Source organism: Lotus japonicus, chromosome 1 (assembly GCF_012489685.1).
Source record: "Lotus japonicus ecotype B-129 chromosome 1, LjGifu_v1.2".
Lineage (NCBI taxonomy): Eukaryota > Viridiplantae > Streptophyta > Magnoliopsida > Fabales > Fabaceae > Lotus > Lotus japonicus.
Genome location: NC_080041.1, coordinates 110016786 through 110038391, shown reverse-complemented (window position 1 = coordinate 110038391; position 21606 = coordinate 110016786). Strand labels below are relative to the sequence as shown.

Sequence of the window (21606 nt, the reverse complement as noted above, 5' to 3'; positions counted from 1 at the left end):
CCCTTTTACATTTCTTCTCCTGCATGTTACCAATCATCTCACCATTCCTCATTTGGGCACTTCCTCTCTTGAACCGAAGGTTGTCTCCCTATCATGCCTCCCCCCACATTCTCTCCTTCTTCGTCTCTATGTTGGGTGTAGCTGAGCACGCGATGGATATGGAGTTGTGGAGCGGTGAATATGAAAGTGGCATCAGGTGGTTCTGTTGCTTAGATCTGAACAAATGGTGATTCGATATGAACATGCACGGTGTCGTGGATCTGGACCAAAATTTTACATCTGAGACCTTGCAGTGATGAAATTTGGTTTTATCTTTGTATTTTATTTTGGTTGATGATCTTCTGTGTATTTTTTTCTTTATGGATTCTTCTCCGATTTTAGTTGATCTTCATGTATATACTTGTTTGGATTGTCTCTATTCAATAATTTTTCAAGATCACATCTTCTCCTATGTTTTTTTTCTGGTTGATCTTCTCTTCTTTTGGTGGTGGCCCAACGCACCCGAACCACCCGCCAACCCTATCACCCGAACCCTATACACCCGAAATCAACCACGGGCAGAATCGTTCCTGAATAACTCAAACACAAACCTGGTATGTTTCGCCCGATGCTCACCCCTATCCCGCACGTTATCATCCTGGGGTGTGAAGCTCCAAGAACTCAATTCCCGAATTAATTCGGAATCTTAAATCCCGAATTACATGTTCTAATACACAGATGAGGCCAAGAGGTTTAATTCCACAATTTAGTCATTTTGTTTACTAAAAATTTCGATGTGGGACTTGCAAAATAACCCCTAATTAAAACCCTAAAATCTCTTAAATTAAATTCTTTACCTCATCAAATCTTTCATAAAATCCCTTTAAAAAATGAAAGATTTAATTAGGTAAAGAAATTAATTTAAGGGATTTTAGGGTTTTAATTTGGGGTTATTTTTTTAAAATGGAAAAAAAGCCCCATGTGGACTCATTTAATGACGTGGCAATGCCATATGAGCTCTCGGAGCTCCGGCGTCGACTCAAACGGCCGGGGGGACCAAAGCCAACTATTTTACTAAAAACTAAGAATCCCTCTCCACAATTACGCCGGCGAGGGACTAAAGCTATATTTATAGTAAAGGTTGGAGACCAAAAACTTAATTATGAGTGCTTTAATAAATACAACGGGGATAAGTCAGGGTCACTTCCAATAGGGGACAAGAAGAACACGAACATCGGCACTTGATTAGGTTTGCAACTGTGCTAGTGGTACTGTGCATAAGTGATTTATGAATGCTTTAATGATTTCAATAGCCAATTAGCCGGTACACAGAACCTGATTCATTGTAGTTTAAACATTTTACATCTAGTTTTAAAGCAGTGGTTTCCCTTTCTTTACTTCTAGAAATTGTAGTTATATAACAGTACTACAACTGACATGAGGTTGCTCTAGCTTAAACCGATGTCTCAAGTTTGATTATCTACTATGCAGTTGCATTCAATATTTGGTAGAGTGAGTTTTGCGGCCCGTAATGATGCTCTCCCACTCGAAGAGGTTTGTCTCAGTAACTAATGCAATCAGCAATGGCTCGGAATAAACTAAGGACTTTGAAAAACTGGAGATAAGTATAATGATATTGGAAGCTGGTTGCTTCCAAGTCCAAGGTAATAATACTTTGATAGAAAGGAGTAACCTGGCTTTGAGTGCTAATCGGCTAGAACTTGTTAATGTAATTATAGAAGGGAGTCTTCACTAGCTATGACATAGAGAAACGGTTCAGCAGATTTTCTTAGTCTAAACATAACTCACTAGGTCAAAAGATGCTAATGAAAATCGAAGCTTGGAGATCGTATTATATACTTCAAATCCAATGCTAATTAGTGGAAACAATTTGGTTCAAAACCTGTAAAACTGTAACAAATCACAATAATTCCTGATCAACAGAGGGCAGTTAGGTCTGCAAAGCACCTAGAAAAAACCATATGTACAATATGCATCATGAGAATGATGAAAGGTCCTATGTATAATATTATATTAATATATCATCAATAATGTTGAGTCTACCAAGCTGCAATTAGGCAGCAACGTTTGAGAATTCAGTCTTTAACAAGTCAACCCCCAGATTTCTCACAGAAAATAAGAACTAAAGCAGCCTCCAGCTTCTATTTTACCCAACAATTGCTCAAATCCTGCATAAAACAAACCAATAGCATTTAGATTGAATGTCTCAAAATTCCGTGTCTCTAATCAGCTTTATGGCTAACTATACATATGTGCACATGGATGAAACACAGTGAGAGGTGGGATGGGAACTAAGGGCACATAGCTGATCCTAAGTTCGGCTAAATGAGGAAGGTTGTGTTAGGCCTACGGCGGTGAATATAAAACTGGTCGTATCTTCAATATGGATCAACGCCAACTGATCCATAAAACCGAACCCACTAATGCAATAAGACTTTTGTTCTTATTGTTGATGTACTAGACTAGTAAGATGAGTATTTCATTTGAAAGATTAATACCTATGTCAGGACTCTGGATGTAAAAATCCTTGAGCCTGTGAGGTGATGAAGAATTCTCATAGGGTTGAAGAACTTGAACACTTTCTGCAGCAGATATCCTTTTCTCTTTTGGAGACTCAACAGCTTCTGTCTCAGCCGCCTCCAGCTCAGCATGACTCGGGGTGGTGGGAGCTAGTTGCTTCCGCTTCGAACGAGCCCTTCTGTTCTGGAACCAATTGTAAACATTCGTCTCTGATATCTGACCATGCTGCCCCAGTTCAATAGCAATCTCCTTGATCTTCTGCTTGCTCGGAGTTCCATTGCCTTGATCGAAAATTTGCTCGAGCATTTGAAGCTGCAGAGGCGTCGGAGTCCAGCGCTGCCTAGCAGTTATCTTGTGTCCAGAACACACCATTAGTGGATCACAGTACAAATTTCCCAGCCTCAGTCCTGTATAACAAAAACAAGTCCCGAAACATAATAACTAAGAAGGTAATTCTCAATATTCTTCGGTTCCTTTCATCAAATTGAACAAGACAATTAACCAAATATTCCCCTAATTTGATCATATGTAACTAGTATAAGAAAAGTTTATTCCAATCTTAGATTCTGACATCAGCTTTTTTTTAAAATACGAATCGAAGCGATAACGACTGAATTTAAACGAGAGGGTAGTTAAGGGAACCTGCGAGGTCTTGTTGAGTGGTGATGGCCTTGTGCATCTCAACAAGGCTGTCACATATGGTGGCGTAGACAGAAATCTGTTGCCTGAGAAGTTCCATTTGTTCGTCAGTCATCACCTTCACATATAAACCACCTCCATTTGAGATATCATGTTGTTCTCCCTCCATTTTGCTGCTTCCACAATCAGAATTCAGAATCAGAGACTCAAATGAACTGACTCAGTTTTGGACTCTGTTTTTGCATTCCCTTCAAGTCAAGCCAAAAGGAGAGACCGTAGTTTGCTGCGCAATCAAGCCTCATCCCGCAAATCCCGCAATTTTGTCTCGTTTCCTTTTACAACCTTACTTATTACCCAATAATGATTCTTTCACACCTCTAAGAGAGGTGGAAAGAGGTGGAATGAGGAAAGAGATAGGAAAAAAAGAAAAAGTAAGAGAGAGAAAGTATGAGATGTGATAGATGATAAGAGAAGAGAGATAAAAATAAAAATAGGTGAAAATGAAGTGTTTATAAAATGAGGTGTTTACATATCATTACTCCTTATTACCTGCATGTTTTTATTTACACACTACATTACCCTTAATATCCTATTCAATCAATATTTCAAAAAAAAATTCAATAAATACTCCAATACTTAAATTTGTTGCTTTTTTTTATTTCACACTAAGAGCAACTCCAATGCCTTGGGCTCTTATTTGAGCTCTTATACACTATTCAGTACTATTCTACACTATTCATGTGCCACGTCAGACTTAAGAGCCTGCTAAGAACCTGAAGCAGATTTTGCTCCAATGCATGGGCTCTTAAATTACTATTACAAGGGTCCCACTGTGTTCCACCATACAACATTAAATAATAATATTTATTTTCACCCAATTTAGATTTAAAATTTAATAGTATATCAATACTTCAACTAGAAATTAATTTAATTATTACTTATACTATTTTAATTTAAAATTAATTTTACTAAAAATTTTAAAAAATAAATTTTAAATTTGAACATGTTAACTTAAAAATTTTAAAAAAAGTACATTGTATTGAATGATAGAAATAAAAGAGAGCCAAACTTGAGAGAGAGAGCCTCATTAAAACCTTACTAGGAAAATCCCAATTGGGATACAAGCCTAGTGAAGGAAAAAGAGTACAACAATCCCTAACAGAGACCTTAATACATTACATTAACAAAATAAAGACGAAAGGAAATACATGACAATGAAAAATAAACAACAATACATTTGAACTAATTACTCATTAAGGCGTGAAGATTAAGTTTCATTATTATCGATTTCAGGAAGCTCCCAGATATGCTCCACCAAGTCTGCTTGAAGTTGGCGATGGATTGACTTTTCAATTTGATGTGCTCTCCTTTCCAACATTGACGTAGTACTTATTACGAAATTTGAATGATAAAATTACGACATTGACAATATACTAATTAAGAAATTAGAATAACGAAATTACAACATTGATGCAGTACACATGAAGAAACTAGAATAATAAAATTACAACATTGATGCAATACACATTAAGAAATTGGAAGAATAAAATTACATCACTGATACACATTAAGAAACACAAGAAGATTTAAGACATTCCTAGTTCATTTAAGGCGAAAGCACGTAGTGAGTTATGCGTATGCAACTCCTCATCGTTCATTCCAGATGTGTTCTTGTTAAGGATATCCATATATGCCCTAAAGTTCTCCGCCTTCTTAAATTTGAGTTCTTCCTGTCTCAATTGCAGTTCACTTTGTTTCAGTTGTTGGTCAGCTTGTTGCAAATCTAGTTCTCTGTTCCTTATCTCCCTAAAATTTGCCATCATTTCCATTTTAGCCTTCCCCATGGCTAACACATCAGGGTGAGGAGCAAAAGATAGAGTACTTGACGCAGTATCTGTTGTTTTGGCCTTTCTCTTCTCTGCCTTTTTGCCCTTCGGGCGGGTTGTTGGTGGTGTTGCCTCATATTCGTCGCAATCAATTGGTGCACTTGGGTCAGTCGATGTTCCGTCGGCGCCAGCTCCTGACTTCTTTTGTCCCCTTGAATTGGTTTTCATTGATTGTCCCTTCCACTTTGGTTCATCTTTCACCATCCGCCATACATTCTCATGTGTGAAATCTTTTTTATGGTCTACCTGAAATAGGGCATGCGCCTCAGCCATGATCTCCTTCTCTGAGTGTCCACTTTTCCAAGGAATGGTAACTTTGTTGTAGCAACCGGTAAAGAATTGAATATCTTTACTCAACTTTCCAAAACGACATTTCAGCATCTTCCCTGTCCTCGGAGGAGTGTCAAAGTCACGGTACTCTTCAAATTGGTCGCGGATCCTATCCCAAAACTTTGATGCCGTTTGATCAGTTCCCACCGTCGGATCCTTAGAAATGTTGAGCCATGATTGAACAAGAAGTAAATCGTCTTTAACCCTCCATCTGGTGCGTTTCTTTCCAGAAGATTGATCTTCATCTTCAAGATCAATATCATCTAGACCCTCGTGTTGTGTATCATCAGGCGTAGCCTCACATTGTGTATCAGAGACTTTTGAACCAGTACTACCAGTAGGAGGGGCTTGGCTTTGAAATTGGTATTGTGGTGGATGCATGGGGTATTGTGGATTTGTGAAATTTTCATCAGGGTAAAGTGGTTGGTTTTGAGATGTATATGGAAACATTTGGTACTGAGAATTATGAACATTGCCACCGGTGTGAGGCGGTTGGTTTTGAGGTGGATATGAAGACATTTGGTATTGAGAATTTTAAAAATTGTCACCGGGGTGATGCGGTTGGTTTTGAGGTGGATATGGAGACATTTGGTGTTGAGAATTTTGAAAATTGCCACCGGGGTGATGCGATTGGTTTTGAGGTGGATATGGAGACATTTGGTGTTGAGAAATTTGAAAATTGCCTCGGGTGTGACGCGCTTGGTTGTGAGGAGGAAATGACGGCGTAGGTCGAAACACCTGTGAAGGTTGGTTTCCTTGTTGTAACACTGGCAGAGGTTGAGAACTTTCATTGGTGGGAGGTGTTTGATCGTCCAACAATTCATAGTATTGTTGATAATGATGGTGATCCATTTTGAATTTTGTTTGAATCTTTGGACAAGAGAGAACTCGTGGGAGTAAAAATTGATGTGTAAAATGATGAAGTTCACACTATATATAATGTATAAAAGCTGAAAATGGGAGAGAAACGGTCTGATAACCGGCCAAACCGGTCAGACAACCTAAAACGGTAAAAAAACCGGCTCCAGCCGGTCAAAACCGGTCTGAAACCGGTCCACAACGGGAGGGTGACCTGCCCAACCGGTCACCCTATATTTAAACCCATTTCACCCCCCAAACCTTAACCCTAGCCGCAACATTTCTTCCTCCCTTTCTTCCTCCTTTCTTCGTCCCTTTCTTCCTTCTTTCTTCGTCTTCTTTCTTCGTCCCTTTCTTCCTCCTTTCTTCTACCTACAACCTCACCACCACCGAAACCCAACCTCTCCCACCTCACTGCAACCTCACCACCACCGAAACCCAACCCACCAACACCGAAACACCCACCTCACCGCCTCCAAACACCCACCACCGCAACCAAAATCCACCACACCGCCACTGACCCGCAACAAAACAACCCTCCCCGCCACCAAAAGCCCCCAAATCGACTGACCACCACCCAAATCGGAGCCACCATATCAGATCAAGGGGAAGGAAGCCCCTTTTTGCACATGCAAAGCAATATTTTGGTTCTGAGATTTTTTTTCCTATGTAAATATCAGTTGCAATGTAAAAGTTTGATTTTTTATCATTCAGTTTGATTTTTTATGTATAGTTTGGATTTTTTTTTAAAAAAATTGATTTTGGTTCTGATCATCTCCCTTTCAAATCCGTTGTTCTTCCTTCTTCTCTACCGTTTCTTCCCTCTGAAAGTAGTTGATGCAGCATGTGAGAGAAAATATTGATTTTTTAATCTAAGAGCTCACCAAGCAGGGGCTCTTGCACAAGAGACCCTGCACTGTAGCTAAGAGCCTGAAGACCAACTCCAGTGCAGGCAAAAATTAAGAGTCGGCTCTTAAAACCTCCAGCTGGGCTAAGAGCCCAGCGTTGGAGATGCTCTAACTAGCCTAGCACTAATTGCTTCTTTTTTTAATCTCACAGTAAATTAAACATGATTTGATTACAGGGGAGAGAAATATTTATAAGTTTTTGTTCTTACATTAATTGTTTAGGATCAGCTAGGCAAATAGTATTTGTTTTGTTTGCATCACGGATAAGGGAAGCAAGTATAAGGACTCTTTGAAAAGCAACATCCTATTCATCCGGAGGCGGCTACCGAATTTCCAACGCGTTTCTCTCAATTATTTCCAAATATGAGTGGCCAATGGGTGTTGGAGCCGGCTGCAATATCCATTGCAACTAGATATTTATTTTGAAAGTTAAATTGACATCACTTTACCTATCAATAATTATTTATTCACACCTCAAAATGAGGTGGAATGAGGTGGAGAAAGAGAGAGATAGGAAGAAAAGAAAAAGTAAGAGTGAGAAAGTATAAGATGTGATAGATGATAAGAGAAGAGAGATAGAAATAAAAATAGGTGAAAATGAAGTGTATAAAAAAAGAGGTGTGTATATATCATTACCCCTTTACCTATTATAGAAATATGTAATGTTAAATGAGTCAGTCAATCATTTAACAACTTACATTTTCTTTTCCATATCTTTCGATACCTAAACGGTTCACTTTAGAGAAGTTTACACAGAGCTCAGAATTCTTTGTTTCTCTCAACATCTGCATTCGTGCATACTCAAAGTTAGAAAGCTATTATTTTAGTATCCGATAAATGGTTCACTCTCCTAATTCACATCACATGACAAAAGGTTGACATGACTCTTCATCACTTACTTTCGGCTTTTGGGCTTCAATTCTCCTATATTTTATAACTTAGGCATCAGATTGTCATTGCAAGTCTCATGACCAGTGTGACTCGTCAAAGAAAATCTCTCACTTAGGGGAGCACTGCATCGGCAAGAAGAACCACAATTCCTCCTCTTATTTGACATTGTTATGAGTGTTGCATAAATTACATTTTTATTCATTTTATTTTCGAAGTTGATATTTAGGTTCATCTATCTTTTCATGGAAGATGATTAAAAAAAAAAAAACTTTTCGTGGAAGATTAACATTTATGACACTTTTATTTTTAGAGTAGATCAAAAGGAAAATTAAAGGGATGACCCAATTTAATTAAACATGAGAAATAGGCACAAATGCTATTACATCACCTTTGAATATAGATAGTGAAATCTCTTCAATTAAGCACAATGTAAACAAGAAAATGACTTTCTAGCTAGACCACCAGCAACAACTGAATACATATAGTAATATTTAGTATCTACAAGAGACTTGTTTGTTCATAGATCAAACAACTATAGACAATCTATCTCAAAATAAAGATTCTTAAAACACATCCACATGAACCACCTCAAACACAGTGTTTTCACAATGACTAGAATAGAGAAAACCTCAACAGGAGGAAAAAAATGATGATACCAAATTAATTGTAAAAGAAATGATGATATCAAGTTTTAACATAGATTTTTACTTTTAAAAAAACATGGTTTAAAAAAAAAACATTAAATTATTATTTATTTATTTATAGTACCTATTCAGCTCGAAATTGCAAAAACAAATGAAGTTAAACCTACACCTTGCAGAAAAGTTATACACCTTTTGCTACCCTCACGGCTGCTTCACCCACTCTCACTCTCATTCCCGTCGTCAGGTCTTCCAGCTACTCTACCGCCGCCCCGCCTGTCCCTCCTTCGCCGTGTGCCGCCGCCAAGCAGCGAATTCCTAATTGCCGGCCCATACATAAACGACTGCGTTTTGCTTCACGGTGCGGTAGCCATGGCTTATAGTCGCGAGCGTGATTTCTTGTTCTGTCACTACTGTGGGACAATGCTCACTGTCCCTTCAGTCAACTACGCTGAATGCCCCTTGTGCAAAAACAGGAGTAACATCAAAGGTTCTCTTCTTAATTTCTATCCGATAAGACCATGTTTGGAAGAGCTTATTTGAGTTTAGCTAGCTTATATCATTAGCGTTTATGCAAGTGTTTGAGAGATATTATGTATATACCTATGAGATGTTTTGAGTTTATTTTCATAAATTGTATGGATTAGTTTATGAATAAGAGCTTATGCTTATCTGTAACCTATGTTTAGTTTATTTCATTAAGAGTATGTTTAGATACAGATCAAAGAGCACTTATTGGAGCTTCTCTACTAGAACATGCATTGAATAAACTTCAATACGTGTTCTTTAGTCTGCATAAACTTATGTGATAAGCGCTTATTGCCACAAGCACTTAGGCCCCGTTTGGATAAACAGCTTAATTAAGCGCTTATGGTCATAAGCGCTTATGACATAAGCGTTTATTCATAAGCTATTTTTAAAAATTTATTGAAATAAATTAAAAATAAGCTGTGTATAAGCATAAGCTGTTTTTCATAAGCTATCCTGAGTAGCTTATGAAAATAAGCTGAAAATAGCTTATGGCAGACCATAAGCTGTTTGCATAAGCTCTCCCAAACACTGGCATAAGAGCTTCTGCTGTCAGATAAGCTCAAATAAGCTCTTCCAAACTGGGCCTTAATTAAGTTGTTTACTCAAACACACTCGAAGTCCATATTCAAAGGGGCTCTAAATATAATGTTCTTCTGATATTTTATGCACCTTAACTTAATGTCCTTGTTCTCAGATATTGAAGGAAAGGAAATAAGTTACACCATTTCTGCTGAGGTATGCTTTACATTTGCAGCTGATCATATTTTTATTGATTTACATGAATAGATTATTTCTATCATCTAACACGATTAAAAATAAGACTATGTTCTGCCATTTAACTCGTAGTTCTTATTGTTGGGTTTGTGAGCACCTGAAATTCCTTGATTACTTTATGTCTAGCAGTCTAGGTGGGAAGTGGGAATGGGTGAAAAGAGCAGAGTTTTGGGAGCGTGAAAATTTTAGCTGTCTTGAAATCTGGACCTCTATTAAGAATTTGATGTCAAAAATTAAATTTGTTTGTTGTCATTGCATATTCACATTATTTAGATTAAGACAAAGGTTCCTTATAAAAAATGTTTTGTATACACCCTAAAATCAGGATTGGTTCCTTATGTACCCTTGTGGTTGGCAGGAAATCAGAAGAGAGCTTGGAATCGAGACAATTGAAGAACAGAAGGTGCAATTGTCCAAGGTAATGCATCCTGTAAAATATCTTTAGTGGCATGATCTTTAGGCGGACTTTTACAGTTTTAATGTTATTATTTCTTTGCAGGTCAACAAGACATGTGAAAAATGTGGGAATGGTGAAGCTACCTTTTATACCAGACAGGTATTGTTAGACTTTATGTTAAAGATTTGCCAATTTTATTTAAAGCTCAACGAGTACTTCAAACACATGTAGTTGAATCTTTATAATTTCAGATGAGATCAGCGGATGAAGGGCAAACTACTTTCTACGCATGCACCCGCTGTGGTCATCAATTCCAGGAGAACTAAGTTAATGGATTTCCTGCACTCCTTACTTTTTTTTTGTTTCCAAGGCTGATATGTACCCTCTATATTTTACCAAACGTTGAAGGGAGAGAGCATTGTATGTGCAAGTGATAGAATTTAAGTTTGGACTGTTTGTAATTTGTGCAATGAAAGATGTCTTTAAGATTCAAAGTTACTGATCTACTAAAATTAAGATAGAAAATTACTAATGTTTTTTTTTTTGCGGGGGGGGGGGGGGGGGGGTTACATTACAGCCCTTCTGCTAGCTAGCTACTTCTTAGTTGCATTGCATAGTGCACATACTAACTTTTACTGTTTTCCCCCTCAAATCTCAATTAATTTTCTCGCATTACTCTGTTATGATAATCTGGTGTTTCCAGGAGTGTGCTAATTTGTTTATGAGTTTGTTTACTTGATGTTAATTCCTACTATAGATTCATATGAATATTTTGCTAGTTTTAGTATCTCTTTGTGATATTGTTCTCCTTCAGAGTATAGGCAATACTAGCTCTGGTCCTTGTTACTAAAACCAAATATATACCTCACGTTTATTAAGAAATATAGTTAGGGTTTTGGACTGATATGGGCGGACCGAATCACTTTACTTTGGGCTTATTATTATCATGTAACAAATGGGCCGGGCAACCCATGGTCCAGCCGGGCCAAAACCCAAGCTATAAATAAAAGAGGACCGCCCAAGCGGCTGGGACCTATCATTTCACGCATTTTTACTCGCTTTGTTTACTCTCGCTTGCTCTCGATATTGGTTAGCCTTAGTCTGCGGTTCCATACCGGAACATTGGCGCCCACCGTGGGGCCGAAGGATACTTTCCTAGGCTTCAATTTTCACCGCGATGGTGACTCGATCCGGGGCGAACGGAGAGAGAAATCATGTTCAACAAAATGATGTTCCTCCCGATGCTCTTCAGCGGATTATGGACGATCTCAATGAACTTCGTCAACATAATCAACAGTTACAAAATCAACTTACTGATCTCAATCAGACTCAGGGTTTACGAGAGGGCGATCGAAGAATGGCTGAGACGGTGGTGGACTTTCAACCTTTCACAGAAGAAATAGCGAACACCGCCGTCCCAGACAATTTGAAGACGTTAAAGCTTGATTCTTATTATGGTGATTCAGATCCAAAGGACCATTTAGTGTATTTCAACACGAAAATGGTCATTGTAGGCGCATCAGACGCCTTAAAGTGCAAAATGTTACCATCAACTTTCAAGAAGTCAGCGATGATTTGGTTCACGACTCTGCCGTCAAGATCAATTGTCAATTTCACGGAATTATCTACAAAATTCTTGTCTCAGTTTTCTACCAGTCGTGCACAAAAAGTGACTCCGGCGACATTATTCAATGTTCGTCAAGGGCCGAATGAGACTTTGCAATCTTACATGGGGCGTTTCAATCAATTATCTGTTCATTTAGAGGATCAAATGCCGGAAATTTGTATTGCAGCTTTTGAATTGGGCTTGAAGCCGGGTGGTTTAAACATTAATTTAAGTAGAAAACCTGTGGAAACAATGGCGCATTTATTCGAAAGAGTACAGGGATACATCAGGGAGGAGCAGAGCGATCGGATCAAGAACAACCGCCCGAATGCAGCGGTTACAGGGCAGAAGCAGCAGTTTGATATGAAGAGGGGAGCGGTTGCAGATCAATATTCGAAGGGATGGACCGAACGTGGCAACGCAGGGTATAACAATCGCAACCGTTATGATGGTCGTTTTGATAACCGTTCTAATTTCAAAAATCGTGTTCAGCCGTATGAGATGCGTAGGCCAGGACATTCAATGACGTGGACCCGTAATCAAAATGATCGTACAGTGCCGTTGGCGGTTAATTTGACCGAAGCTTTACACGCGTGTTTGGAGGCGAATGTTATTCGTTTTCCACGGCAGCCCAAACCGTCAACGGGTTATGTGGATAAAAAGAAATGGTGTGAATATCATAGGATCTCGGGACACAATACTGATGATTGTTTTACTTTGAAGAAGGAGATTGATAAATTGATAAAGGCTGGGTGTATGAAACAGCTTGAAGGGCAAATGGAAAAAATGTTTGTTCATGATGAGGCAGAAACTTCAATGAGGCGAACTGAAGATAGAAAAGAGATTGAGAATGAAGGGCAAAACAGGCAATCCGAAGGGAAAGCGAAGGGGCGGATTCATTCTATTTTTGGTGGATTTCGCGGTGGCGGAATGACTAACTCAGCTCGTAAGAGGTATGTTCATTCTATTAACGCTGTTTACTCTAACGATTGGGGAAGCTGGGCAACCAATCAACCCGATATAACGTTTACTGTGCGAGATTTTGAGGGAGTACAGCCTCATGAAGACGATCCAATTGTTGTAATGCTGAGGATTGCGGATTATGAAATTGAGAGGGTACTTCTGGATCAAGGAAGCTCAGCAGATTTGATTTATGGTGACGCTTTTGAAAAGTTGGGGCTCAATGAATCTGATTTGTTGCCTTATGATGGTTCTTTGGTGGGTTTTTCTAGAGAAAAAGTATTTGTTCGAGGATATGTGGAATTGAAGATTGTCTTTGGAGAAGGGAAGAATGCGGAGGCATTTGCTATTAAGTTTTTGGTAGTAAAGTGTACTTCACCGTACAATGTACTCATTGGGAGGCCATCACTAAACAGATTGGGAGCGATCATTTCTACAAGACATTTAACGGCGAAGTATCCATTGAGCAAAGGAGGAGTTGGAATTTTAAAGGCTGATCAAATGGTTGCTCGAAAGTGTTATTCAGAAAGCTTCAAGCAGTATGGGCACATGGGTAAAAAGGCAGTGAAAGAGGGGCATCGAGTCTATGAGGTGGATTTAGAACAGTCAGAAATTATTTTGGATCCTCGAGAGGGATTCAGTGAGCACAAGATGAAATCAGAAGAGGAAACTAAGGCGATCCAAATTGGTGAGCGAAACTTGAAAGTTGGTGTCAATTTAACTACAAGTCAGGAAAACAGGTTAGTAAAGTTGTTATCTGAGAATGTGGATTTGTTTGCATGGAGTGCAAGGGATTTACCAGAAATCGATCCGGAATTTATATGTCACAAATTGGCTTTAAATCCCGGGGCGAAACCTATTGTTCAGTTTAAAAGAAAGATGGGCGAAGAAAAGGCAGAGGCGGTAAAGGTGGAAACAAATAAGTTACTGGAAGCTGGATTCATTAGGGAGGTAAAGTATCCAACTTGGTTGGCGAATGTTGTTATGGTGAAGAAGGCTAATGGAAAATGGCGAATGTGCACGGATTATACAGATTTGAACAAACACTGTCCTAAGGATTCTTATCCTTTACCAAATATTGATAAGCTTGTTGATAGGGCATCAGGGTTCGGAATGCTTAGCCTCATGGATGCATATTCAGGGTATCATCAGATAAGAATGTACCAGCCCGATGAGGAGAAGACAGCTTTCATGACAAATCAGGCGAACTATTGTTATCAGACTATGCCGTTTGGGCTGAAGAATGCTGGAGCAACATACCAAAGGTTGATGGATAAGGTGTTTGACAAGCAGGTGGGGCGGAACATGGAGATTTATGTAGACGACATGGTGGTCAAGTCAGAGGAAATGATGGCACATTGTTCTGATCTCGAAGAAGCTTTTGGCGAATTAAGAAAGCATAACATGAGACTTAATCCAGAAAAGTGTTCGTTTGGAATTCAAAGTGGAAAGTTTTTGGGTTTCATGATCACAAGGAGAGGAATTGAGGCGAACCCTGATAAGTGCAAGGCGATACTTGATATGCAGAGTCCAGCCTCAGTTAAAGATGTGCAGAAATTAACAGGAAGAATAGCAGCTTTGTCCAGGTTTCTTCCGTGCTCTGGGGAAAAATCAGCACCATTTTTTCAATGCTTAAGGAAGAACAAGACTTTTCAGTGGACTGAAGAATGTGAGAGGGCGTTCAAAAGTTTGAAGGATCATTTATCCAGGCCACCAATTTTAGCCAAACCAGTTCCAGGTATTTCATTATCAATGTTTATTTCCATCTCTGATAATGCAGTTAGTTCAGTTTTGTTGCAAGAAAATAAAGATGATGTGAGGATCATATACTTTGTGAGTCATGCTCTTCAAGGAGCTGAAGTTAGATATCAAAAAATTGAAAAGGCTGCGTTAGCTTTAATCATATCCGCCAGGAAATTAAGACCTTATTTTCAAGGCTTTCCAATTGTGGTAAAAACAGATTTGCCACTTCGCCAAGTTTTGCAAAAGTCTGATCTGGCTGGAAGAATGGTTTCCTGGGCTGTTGAGTTGTCAGAATTTGATATCACGTTTGATAAGAAAGGTCTGGTTAAAGCACAGGTATTGGTGGATTTTGTCAATGAAATGTCTTCCAGTGAGAAAAATATGGAAGTTGGTGAATGGAGTTTGTCTGTAGATGGTTCGTCTAATGTCAAGGGAAGTGGAGCTGGAATAATCTTAGAAGGGCCAGGTGGCGTGACAGTTGAGCAGTCACTCAAGTTTGACTTTAAAGCAAGCAATAATCAGGCAGAGTATGAAGCTATAATTGCAGGGTTGAAGTTGGCGATCGAGATGGGGGTTAAGAGCATAATGATTAAAACAGATTCTCAGATAGTTTCCAGGCAAATTCAAGGCGAATATCAGGCGAGGGACGCACAGCTGGCTAAGTATTTATTGAAAGCTCAGGGATTGATAAAGCAGATAGGCACAGTGCAGGTCAATTATGTTCCGCGGGAGGAGAATACAAGGACGGATATTCTATCAAAGTTAGCAAGCACCAAGAAGCCGGGAAACAATAAGTCAGTCATCCAGGAAGTTTTAAGCAGCCCGAGTATCGAAGAAGATGAGACAATGATGGTGTTAACTTTAGCGGATTCAGATTGGATGGGGCGAATCAAAAAGTGTTTGGAGGCAGAAGGTTCTGATGTGTTGACATTTTCTAAGGATCAAATTCGCGAGGCAAGTCGTTACACATTGTTGGGCGATCAATTGTACAAAAGAGGGATTGGAATACCTTTATTGAGATGTGTTTCCAAGGATGAGGCGGAAAGAATCATGTTTGAGGTTCACGAAGGTGTGTGTGCAAGTCATGTTGGGGGAAGATCTTTGGCGGCGAAAGTGCTCAGGGCAGGATTCTATTGGCCAACTTTACGAGGGGATTGTATGGAATATGTGAAGAAGTGTGGTAAATGTCAAATTTATACAGATTTACATAAGGCGCCGCCTGAGACTCTTAGCTCAATGAGTTCATCGTGGCCATTTGCAATGTGGGGAGTAGATATTCTGGGACCGTTCACTCCAGCAGGTTCTCAAATCAGATTTATTTTGGTTGCGGTATACTATTTTACTAAGTGGATTGAGGCGGAATCAATGGCGAAAATAACAGCAGAAAAAGTCAAAAGTTTTATTGGAGAAAGTTGGTTTGCAGATTTGGCGTTCCAGCAACTATCGTCTCAGACAATGGAACACAGTTCACAAGCAGGAGTGTGAAGGATTTCTGTGCAGGAATGGGAATTGAGATGTGTTTCGCCTCAGTTGAGCACCCTCAGACAAATGGACAAGTAGAGTCAGCGAATAAAGTCATTCTCAATGGAATTAGAAAGCGTCTAGGCGAAGCTAAAGGATTATGGGCTGAAGAGTTGATCACGGTCATTTGGGCGTACAATACTATTCCTCAATCAACTACTGGCGAATCACCTTTTAAGTTGACTTACGGGGTAGATGCTATGATACCAGCAGAATTGCAAGATGTAACTTTCAGGGTGGCAACTTATAATGAAGAGCAAAACGACATGAATAGAGTGGTTGATCTCAATTTAGCAGAGGAAACGCAAGCAGAGGTTCGTTTGAGGCAGGCAATGGTAAAACAGAGGTCGGAAAGGCGATACAATTCTAGAGTGGTTCCGAGGCAAATGAAAGTTGGTGATTTGGTTCTGCGTAGGAAGGCAAAGGGGCCTGATGATTCGAAGTTATCACCTAATTGGGAAGGACCTTACAGGATTCTGCGAGAGCTTGGTCAAGGGGCGTATCATTTGGAGGAGTTATCAGGGCGAAGGGTCCCAAGGGCTTGGAATGCACAGCATCTCCGTTACTATTACAGTTGAAGTGCAGGGTGGTTCGTTCGATTTATTTTGTGTTGTACATTTTGTTTCAGTGTATGTTCGTCCAAGACTATGTTTCCTTGTTTCAGTTTGTGTGTGTTGAAGTCTACGTTTGTTGGTTGTATCGTTTAAGACTATGTTTGTTGTGTAAGACTAAATTTGATGCACTCTTTTCTCTACCCCAGGCGGGAGAGTTTTTAACGAGGCATCAATTTTTAATGAATAACAGGTATGCACTCTTTTCTCTACCCCAGGCGGGAGAGTTTTTAACGAGGCATAACCTTTTTAAAATGATCAAGGGCTTATCATTTTACTTATTTCTTTTACCCATAGCGGAAACTTATCAACTAAGGTCTATCAATTGGGCGACGTCAGACAATTGAGAAAAAAGTAAGTCTCTTAAAACAAGAGCATTCGGCCACGAATTCATAAGCACAGTCTTAAATTGGATTTAAGCTTGTCCAAACTAAGCACAAGTCTCCACGCGAGCATATTAATGAAATCAAATATGTTGACTTTGATTTCCATGAATAACTATGTCAAAAATGAAAAATTTGACTAAGTTATGTATACAAAGGCCTTATGATTCCAAAGTAGTTGATTAAGTTTAAACTTTACAACATTTGACGAGATTCATTTAAGCATATTTCATTATGTATGGCAAAATGTGGGAGTAACGTACTCAACTAAACGACGAAGGAGGATCAAATTTGGTGAAAGGTTAGTAAAAGTTATTCATGTTAAGTTATACTTTGAAATTACTGATTGAAAGGTTAGTAAAGCGTAGTATTATTAATTATATTGATTGTCTAATTGATCTAGTTGTTATTGGATGAATCATGTTATTGAGATCGAAAGAATAACTTAATAGTTTCTATGTTAAGTTAAGATGTGATGTCTTCATAGAATAGGAATAGGAACAGAAATATATTAAGTGTTAGAAACATGTTATTAAGTGTTGAAGTAATTTAGACAGGAGGCAGAACCATTAGAATTATGCAATTTGAGAGTTGATATATAGAAAACACATCATATTAATAGTGCTTGATAAACATTACATAAATATCTTAGGATAAACTGTGGAGCTAATTGCTCAACACTTACGGAGATAAAGATAAAACATAGGTAGATTTAATTAACTTAGAAAATAAAAAAGACTAAAGGATAATTCATGTAGTACATATGCTTGAACAGGGGTGGAACTAATGATTTTCTCCTTCGCCTTCTTTGTTGTTAGCATTTTCCTCTTCTTCATTTTTATCTGCTTCTTCTTCTTCTTCTTCTTCCTCATCACCAGTGTCAGGGCTGATCAATTTGCCATCAACAATCCTTGCATAAGGATCGGAACCGGCAAGGTTGATAGAAACTTGAGGATTTAGGAAAAGAATCTGTTCTTTGGCTTTTGCAAATCCAGCTTCAAATTGGTCAAGGACAGAATTTTTCAATTCAGAAATTTCTGAATGTAACTTAGAATTTTCATTTTTCAATTCAGCATTGGCAGAATTGAGTTGTGTGACTTCTGCCTGAGATTTCACAAGTTCTTCTTCCTTAGCTTTCTGAGCGGTGTTTAAGTCTTCAGCGTGTTTCTTCAGGCGTTCATTTTCTAGGGCCAAATCTGCGGCTTTCTTCTCATTCACTTTGTTGGCAGAATCCAACAATTTCATAGTGGCTTTCATTTTCAGGATTTCTCTTTCTTTCTCTTCTAGTTGTTTGGCAGAATTAATCCCGTCAAAGCTAGCGGTCTCCAGGTCAACCATTTTAGAGATAGCCGCAATTTCAAGCCCTTTCGTCATGATGGCTTGGCAAGCCTCCTTTAATCCGATCTTCTTGACCTTTTCTCGATCCGCTTCAAACACCAAATTTGTTTCCACCAGCGCATTAAAGTCAATCTTGGAGTCCCATAGTGAGGTCACTTCTTCAGAAGTGAGTTCTTCAAATTCCTTCAGCAAGCTTTTCCACGAAGGGGGAGGAGCACTTGAAGACCCACCTTTGTGTGTTGTATGTTGGGGGTTACCCTTCACCATAAATTTCTCCATTGAGGGCTGGGAATGGTTTTTTCCCTTGGCTGATTCAGGTGTATCAGTTTTTCTTTTCTTCTTTTGAGGGCGATTCGATTCGGTGCCTGAATGACTAGCATCGCCATCTATCAGAGTTTTTGCTGGGTTTCTTTTTTCCCTTGCGGCTTGTTGTTCCCGGCGGAAACGGAGAATGTCGTCATCAGAAAGACGAGTCATTTTTGCTGAAACAGAATGGTAAGATTAGAAATAAGATAAACACCCAAAATACAAAGAGGTTGGAATTTAAGAGTCTTACCCACATATTCACCCAATCTGTTTTCATAATGGGCATCTAGAAATTCAGTGAGGTTCAAATCGATGCTAGATAAAAAAGTGCAATCCACCATTTCCTCAGGGGAGAGGGAATCATCAGGAAGTTTGATGATAGCCTCGTAACGGGCGGTCCAGTAGAAAGGGAACTTTGGGCTTCCATCGTTGAAATAAAATACATCTTTGCATTTCTCAGTTTCGTTTAGCCTAAAGAATTTCCCTTTAAATTGCTTATAGTGGCTTCTAAACAGGGTAAATAGGCCTTTTCCCCTAGCGGCGGCTAAAGAAAGATATTCGCCTTTTATGCTTCTACCGCTAGTTTCAAAGAAGTAGAAAAACCTATTGCTAGTGGGTTCGATACCTAGCACTTGACATAGAAGTTCGAACGCCCTGAGGTATGCCCAACTATTACAATGGAGTTGTGTCGGGGCAACATTTAGTAAAGTTAAAACGGCGCAGGTGAAATCTGAGAGAGGGAGTTTATATTTTAGGTCAGTGAAGATATTTTCAAAGAAATAGGTGTGGTTTTTGCCATTAGAGTCAGGAGCCCCAAAACAACAAGGTTCGGTAGGTAAGCAGGGAACTATGTCAAGGTACACATCTTGGCCGTCGGATCGAAAAGTGTTTTCGGTGATTAAATCCATTACAGTTTTGACATTGCAGAATTTAGTGAACCTAGTTTTAACTTTGCTAGTAACCCATGTATCGACTGCAATGGTAGAAGTTTTAGAAGCTTTAGAGACTCTACGGGTGTGTTTTGCATCCATTTTGAAAAGAATTCCTGAAATTATGAAGGACCCAGGGTTATGAAATATAAAGGGGTAAAATGTGAGTTGGAATTGTGGGGAGAATAGATTTTAAGTAGAGTTTGGTTTGGATAAACAAGAGGATGAAAAAGAAGAAGACTTTAGATGAAACTTTTTAGTGTAGAAGGAAGTAAGATTTCATGAATAAACAGAGTGAAGAATGCTTACTAGTGAAAAAGGTAGTGATGAACTTGGTTAAATCTGAAAGACTTCTGGTAATGCGCAAGAACACTTGTAGTTAAATGCAGGAAATTTGGTAATTGCAGAGGAATGGTGAAAATTTTGAAGTGCAAGAGTGAAATGGTTTGGGGGTAAGAAGGATTGCTATATATAGAGAGAAGGTAGAAGATGAAAAGGTGTGTCAAAAAGGTGTGGTTAAAAATATTTAAGGCAAACTGTGAGCATGCGTGTGGTTTGTGTGAATCCACGCGTTCATTCAGGCCATACATTTGAATTTGTTGAGGCGGTGAACCGGCGCGCCATTAAGAGGTGACGTTTGGTAAAAAGTAACGCTTGAGCAGAGGGTCGTGTCAGTTGGCAGGTAAGCGTCGTTTCAAAGGAGAAGAGTCGTTTCAGAGAAAAGTTACCCTATTGAGTGGATTTTAAATGCACATTTCAATTAATGCGAATAGCATAGCTTAGGTAGGTTTTATATATTACAAGTTCCAAGATATCTGTACTATATTTGTGATGATTGTTGCAGGTACAAAAATCCGGAAGGGGATTGATTTGTTGCACAGTGATTGAGGTGATGGGCAAAGCGTCATCTAGACATCACGTGTCACACGGAAAGAGTTATTTTATAATGATTAGCCTAGTATATTTTTACTTTGATTGTTAGCCTTATTTCATGGAAGCCTGCGTGCTCACAAATTGGTTCACATTGTACACGGGCGTACTAGAAGTTGTGGGCCTCAATAAGACACTTTCGTTTTAGTTCTAAAACATCAGTGTCTTGTGGGCCTGTGGACTGATATGGGCGGACCGAATCACTTTACTTTGGGCTTATTATTATCATGTAACAAATGGGTCGGGCAACCCGTGGTCCAGCCGGGCCAAAACCCAAGCTATAAATAAAAGAGGACCGCCCAAGCGGCTGGGACCTATCATTTCACGCATTTTTACTCGCTTTGTTTACTCTCGCTTGCTCTCGATATTGGTTAGCCTTAGTCTGCGGTTCCATACCGGAACAGGTTTGTTTGGTGGTCAGGTTAAGAGGTTGGGATAGGAAGAATTAATCCTATCATGTCTTAATCTGATGTTTGAGGAGCCTACAAGATATTCAGTCTATCCTATCACTTATCCTATTATGTGTAAATTATGTGTAATTATCGTAGGGGAGGTTCGGTTAGAATCCTGTATGATAGAATAACAATTTTCTCCCCAATCTCACCCTCACCTCAACCCCCTAGTCCTCTCATTGACGGCCGCGTCTTCTATTGGAGTTACATAGTGATTCCACCTGTATTTAGTTGGTTACTTGTGTATTAGCTTAGTTTGTTAGCTTTAGTTAATTGTTTGTTAGAGTAAACTAGAGTTACTCAACTAAGGTTAAATTTCTGTTACAGTTAGCTACTGTAGTTAAGCATTGTATATATAATGTACTTTCATCAACATTGAATGATAAGAATTCATTTCAATCAATTCATTTCAAGTAACATGGTATCTAGAGCTTTCTAAAGCTTCCGCATAC

General features: G+C 39.0%; 3 protein-coding genes across 3 annotated transcripts; 1 reads left to right on the top strand and 2 right to left on the bottom strand.

The window, feature by feature from the left end:
• Positions 1-1806: 1806 nt before the first annotated feature.
• LOC130729154 (WUSCHEL-related homeobox 8-like) lies at positions 1807-3481 on the bottom strand. Its single transcript, XM_057580795.1, has 3 exons — positions 3163-3481; positions 2499-2927; positions 1807-2168 (listed from the first exon to the last, which is right to left on the bottom strand). Exons 1-3 carry the CDS (start codon positions 3326-3328, stop codon positions 2107-2109), a joined length of 657 nt encoding a protein of 218 aa, XP_057436778.1. The 5' UTR covers positions 3329-3481; the 3' UTR covers positions 1807-2106.
• A 1264-nt stretch (positions 3482-4745) lies between these two features.
• On the bottom strand, positions 4746-5894 carry LOC130718965 (glutathione S-transferase T3-like). Its single transcript, XM_057569621.1, has one exon. The coding sequence runs from the start codon at positions 5892-5894 to the stop codon at positions 4746-4748; it is 1149 nt and encodes a 382-aa protein (XP_057425604.1).
• A 2920-nt stretch (positions 5895-8814) lies between these two features.
• On the top strand, positions 8815-10869 carry LOC130729153 (uncharacterized). Its single transcript, XM_057580794.1, has 5 exons — positions 8815-9163; positions 9899-9939; positions 10337-10396; positions 10478-10534; positions 10627-10869. The coding sequence occupies exons 1-5, from the start codon at positions 9046-9048 to the stop codon at positions 10699-10701; spliced, it is 351 nt and encodes a 116-aa protein (XP_057436777.1). The 5' UTR covers positions 8815-9045; the 3' UTR covers positions 10702-10869.
• Positions 10870-21606: the final 10737 nt, after the last annotated feature.

What these genes read in the sequence shown, in the direction of transcription:
- LOC130718965 (XM_057569621.1), bottom strand. Translation starts at nt 5,894, where the DNA reads ATGTCTTCATATCCACCTCAAAACCAACCGCCTCACACCGGTGGCAAT.
- LOC130729153 (XM_057580794.1), top strand. Translation starts at nt 9,046, where the DNA reads ATGGCTTATAGTCGCGAGCGTGATTTCTTGTTCTGTCACTACTGTGGG. An exon ending in AAACAGGAGTAACATCAAAG is followed by an intron (nt 9,164 to 9,898) that starts GTTCTCTTCTTA and finishes CCTTGTTCTCAG; the next exon opens with ATATTGAAGGAAAGGAAATA. An exon ending in CTACCTTTTATACCAGACAG is followed by an intron (nt 10,535 to 10,626) that starts GTATTGTTAGAC and finishes TTATAATTTCAG; the next exon opens with ATGAGATCAGCGGATGAAGG.
- LOC130729154 (XM_057580795.1), bottom strand. Translation starts at nt 3,328, where the DNA reads ATGGAGGGAGAACAACATGATATCTCAAATGGAGGTGGTTTATATGTG. An exon ending in CACTCAACAAGACCTCGCAG is followed by an intron (nt 2,928 to 3,162) that starts GTTCCCTTAACT and finishes TTTGTTATACAG; the next exon opens with GACTGAGGCTGGGAAATTTG. An exon ending in CATCCAGAGTCCTGACATAG is followed by an intron (nt 2,169 to 2,498) that starts GTATTAATCTTT and finishes TGTTTTATGCAG; the next exon opens with GATTTGAGCAATTGTTGGGT.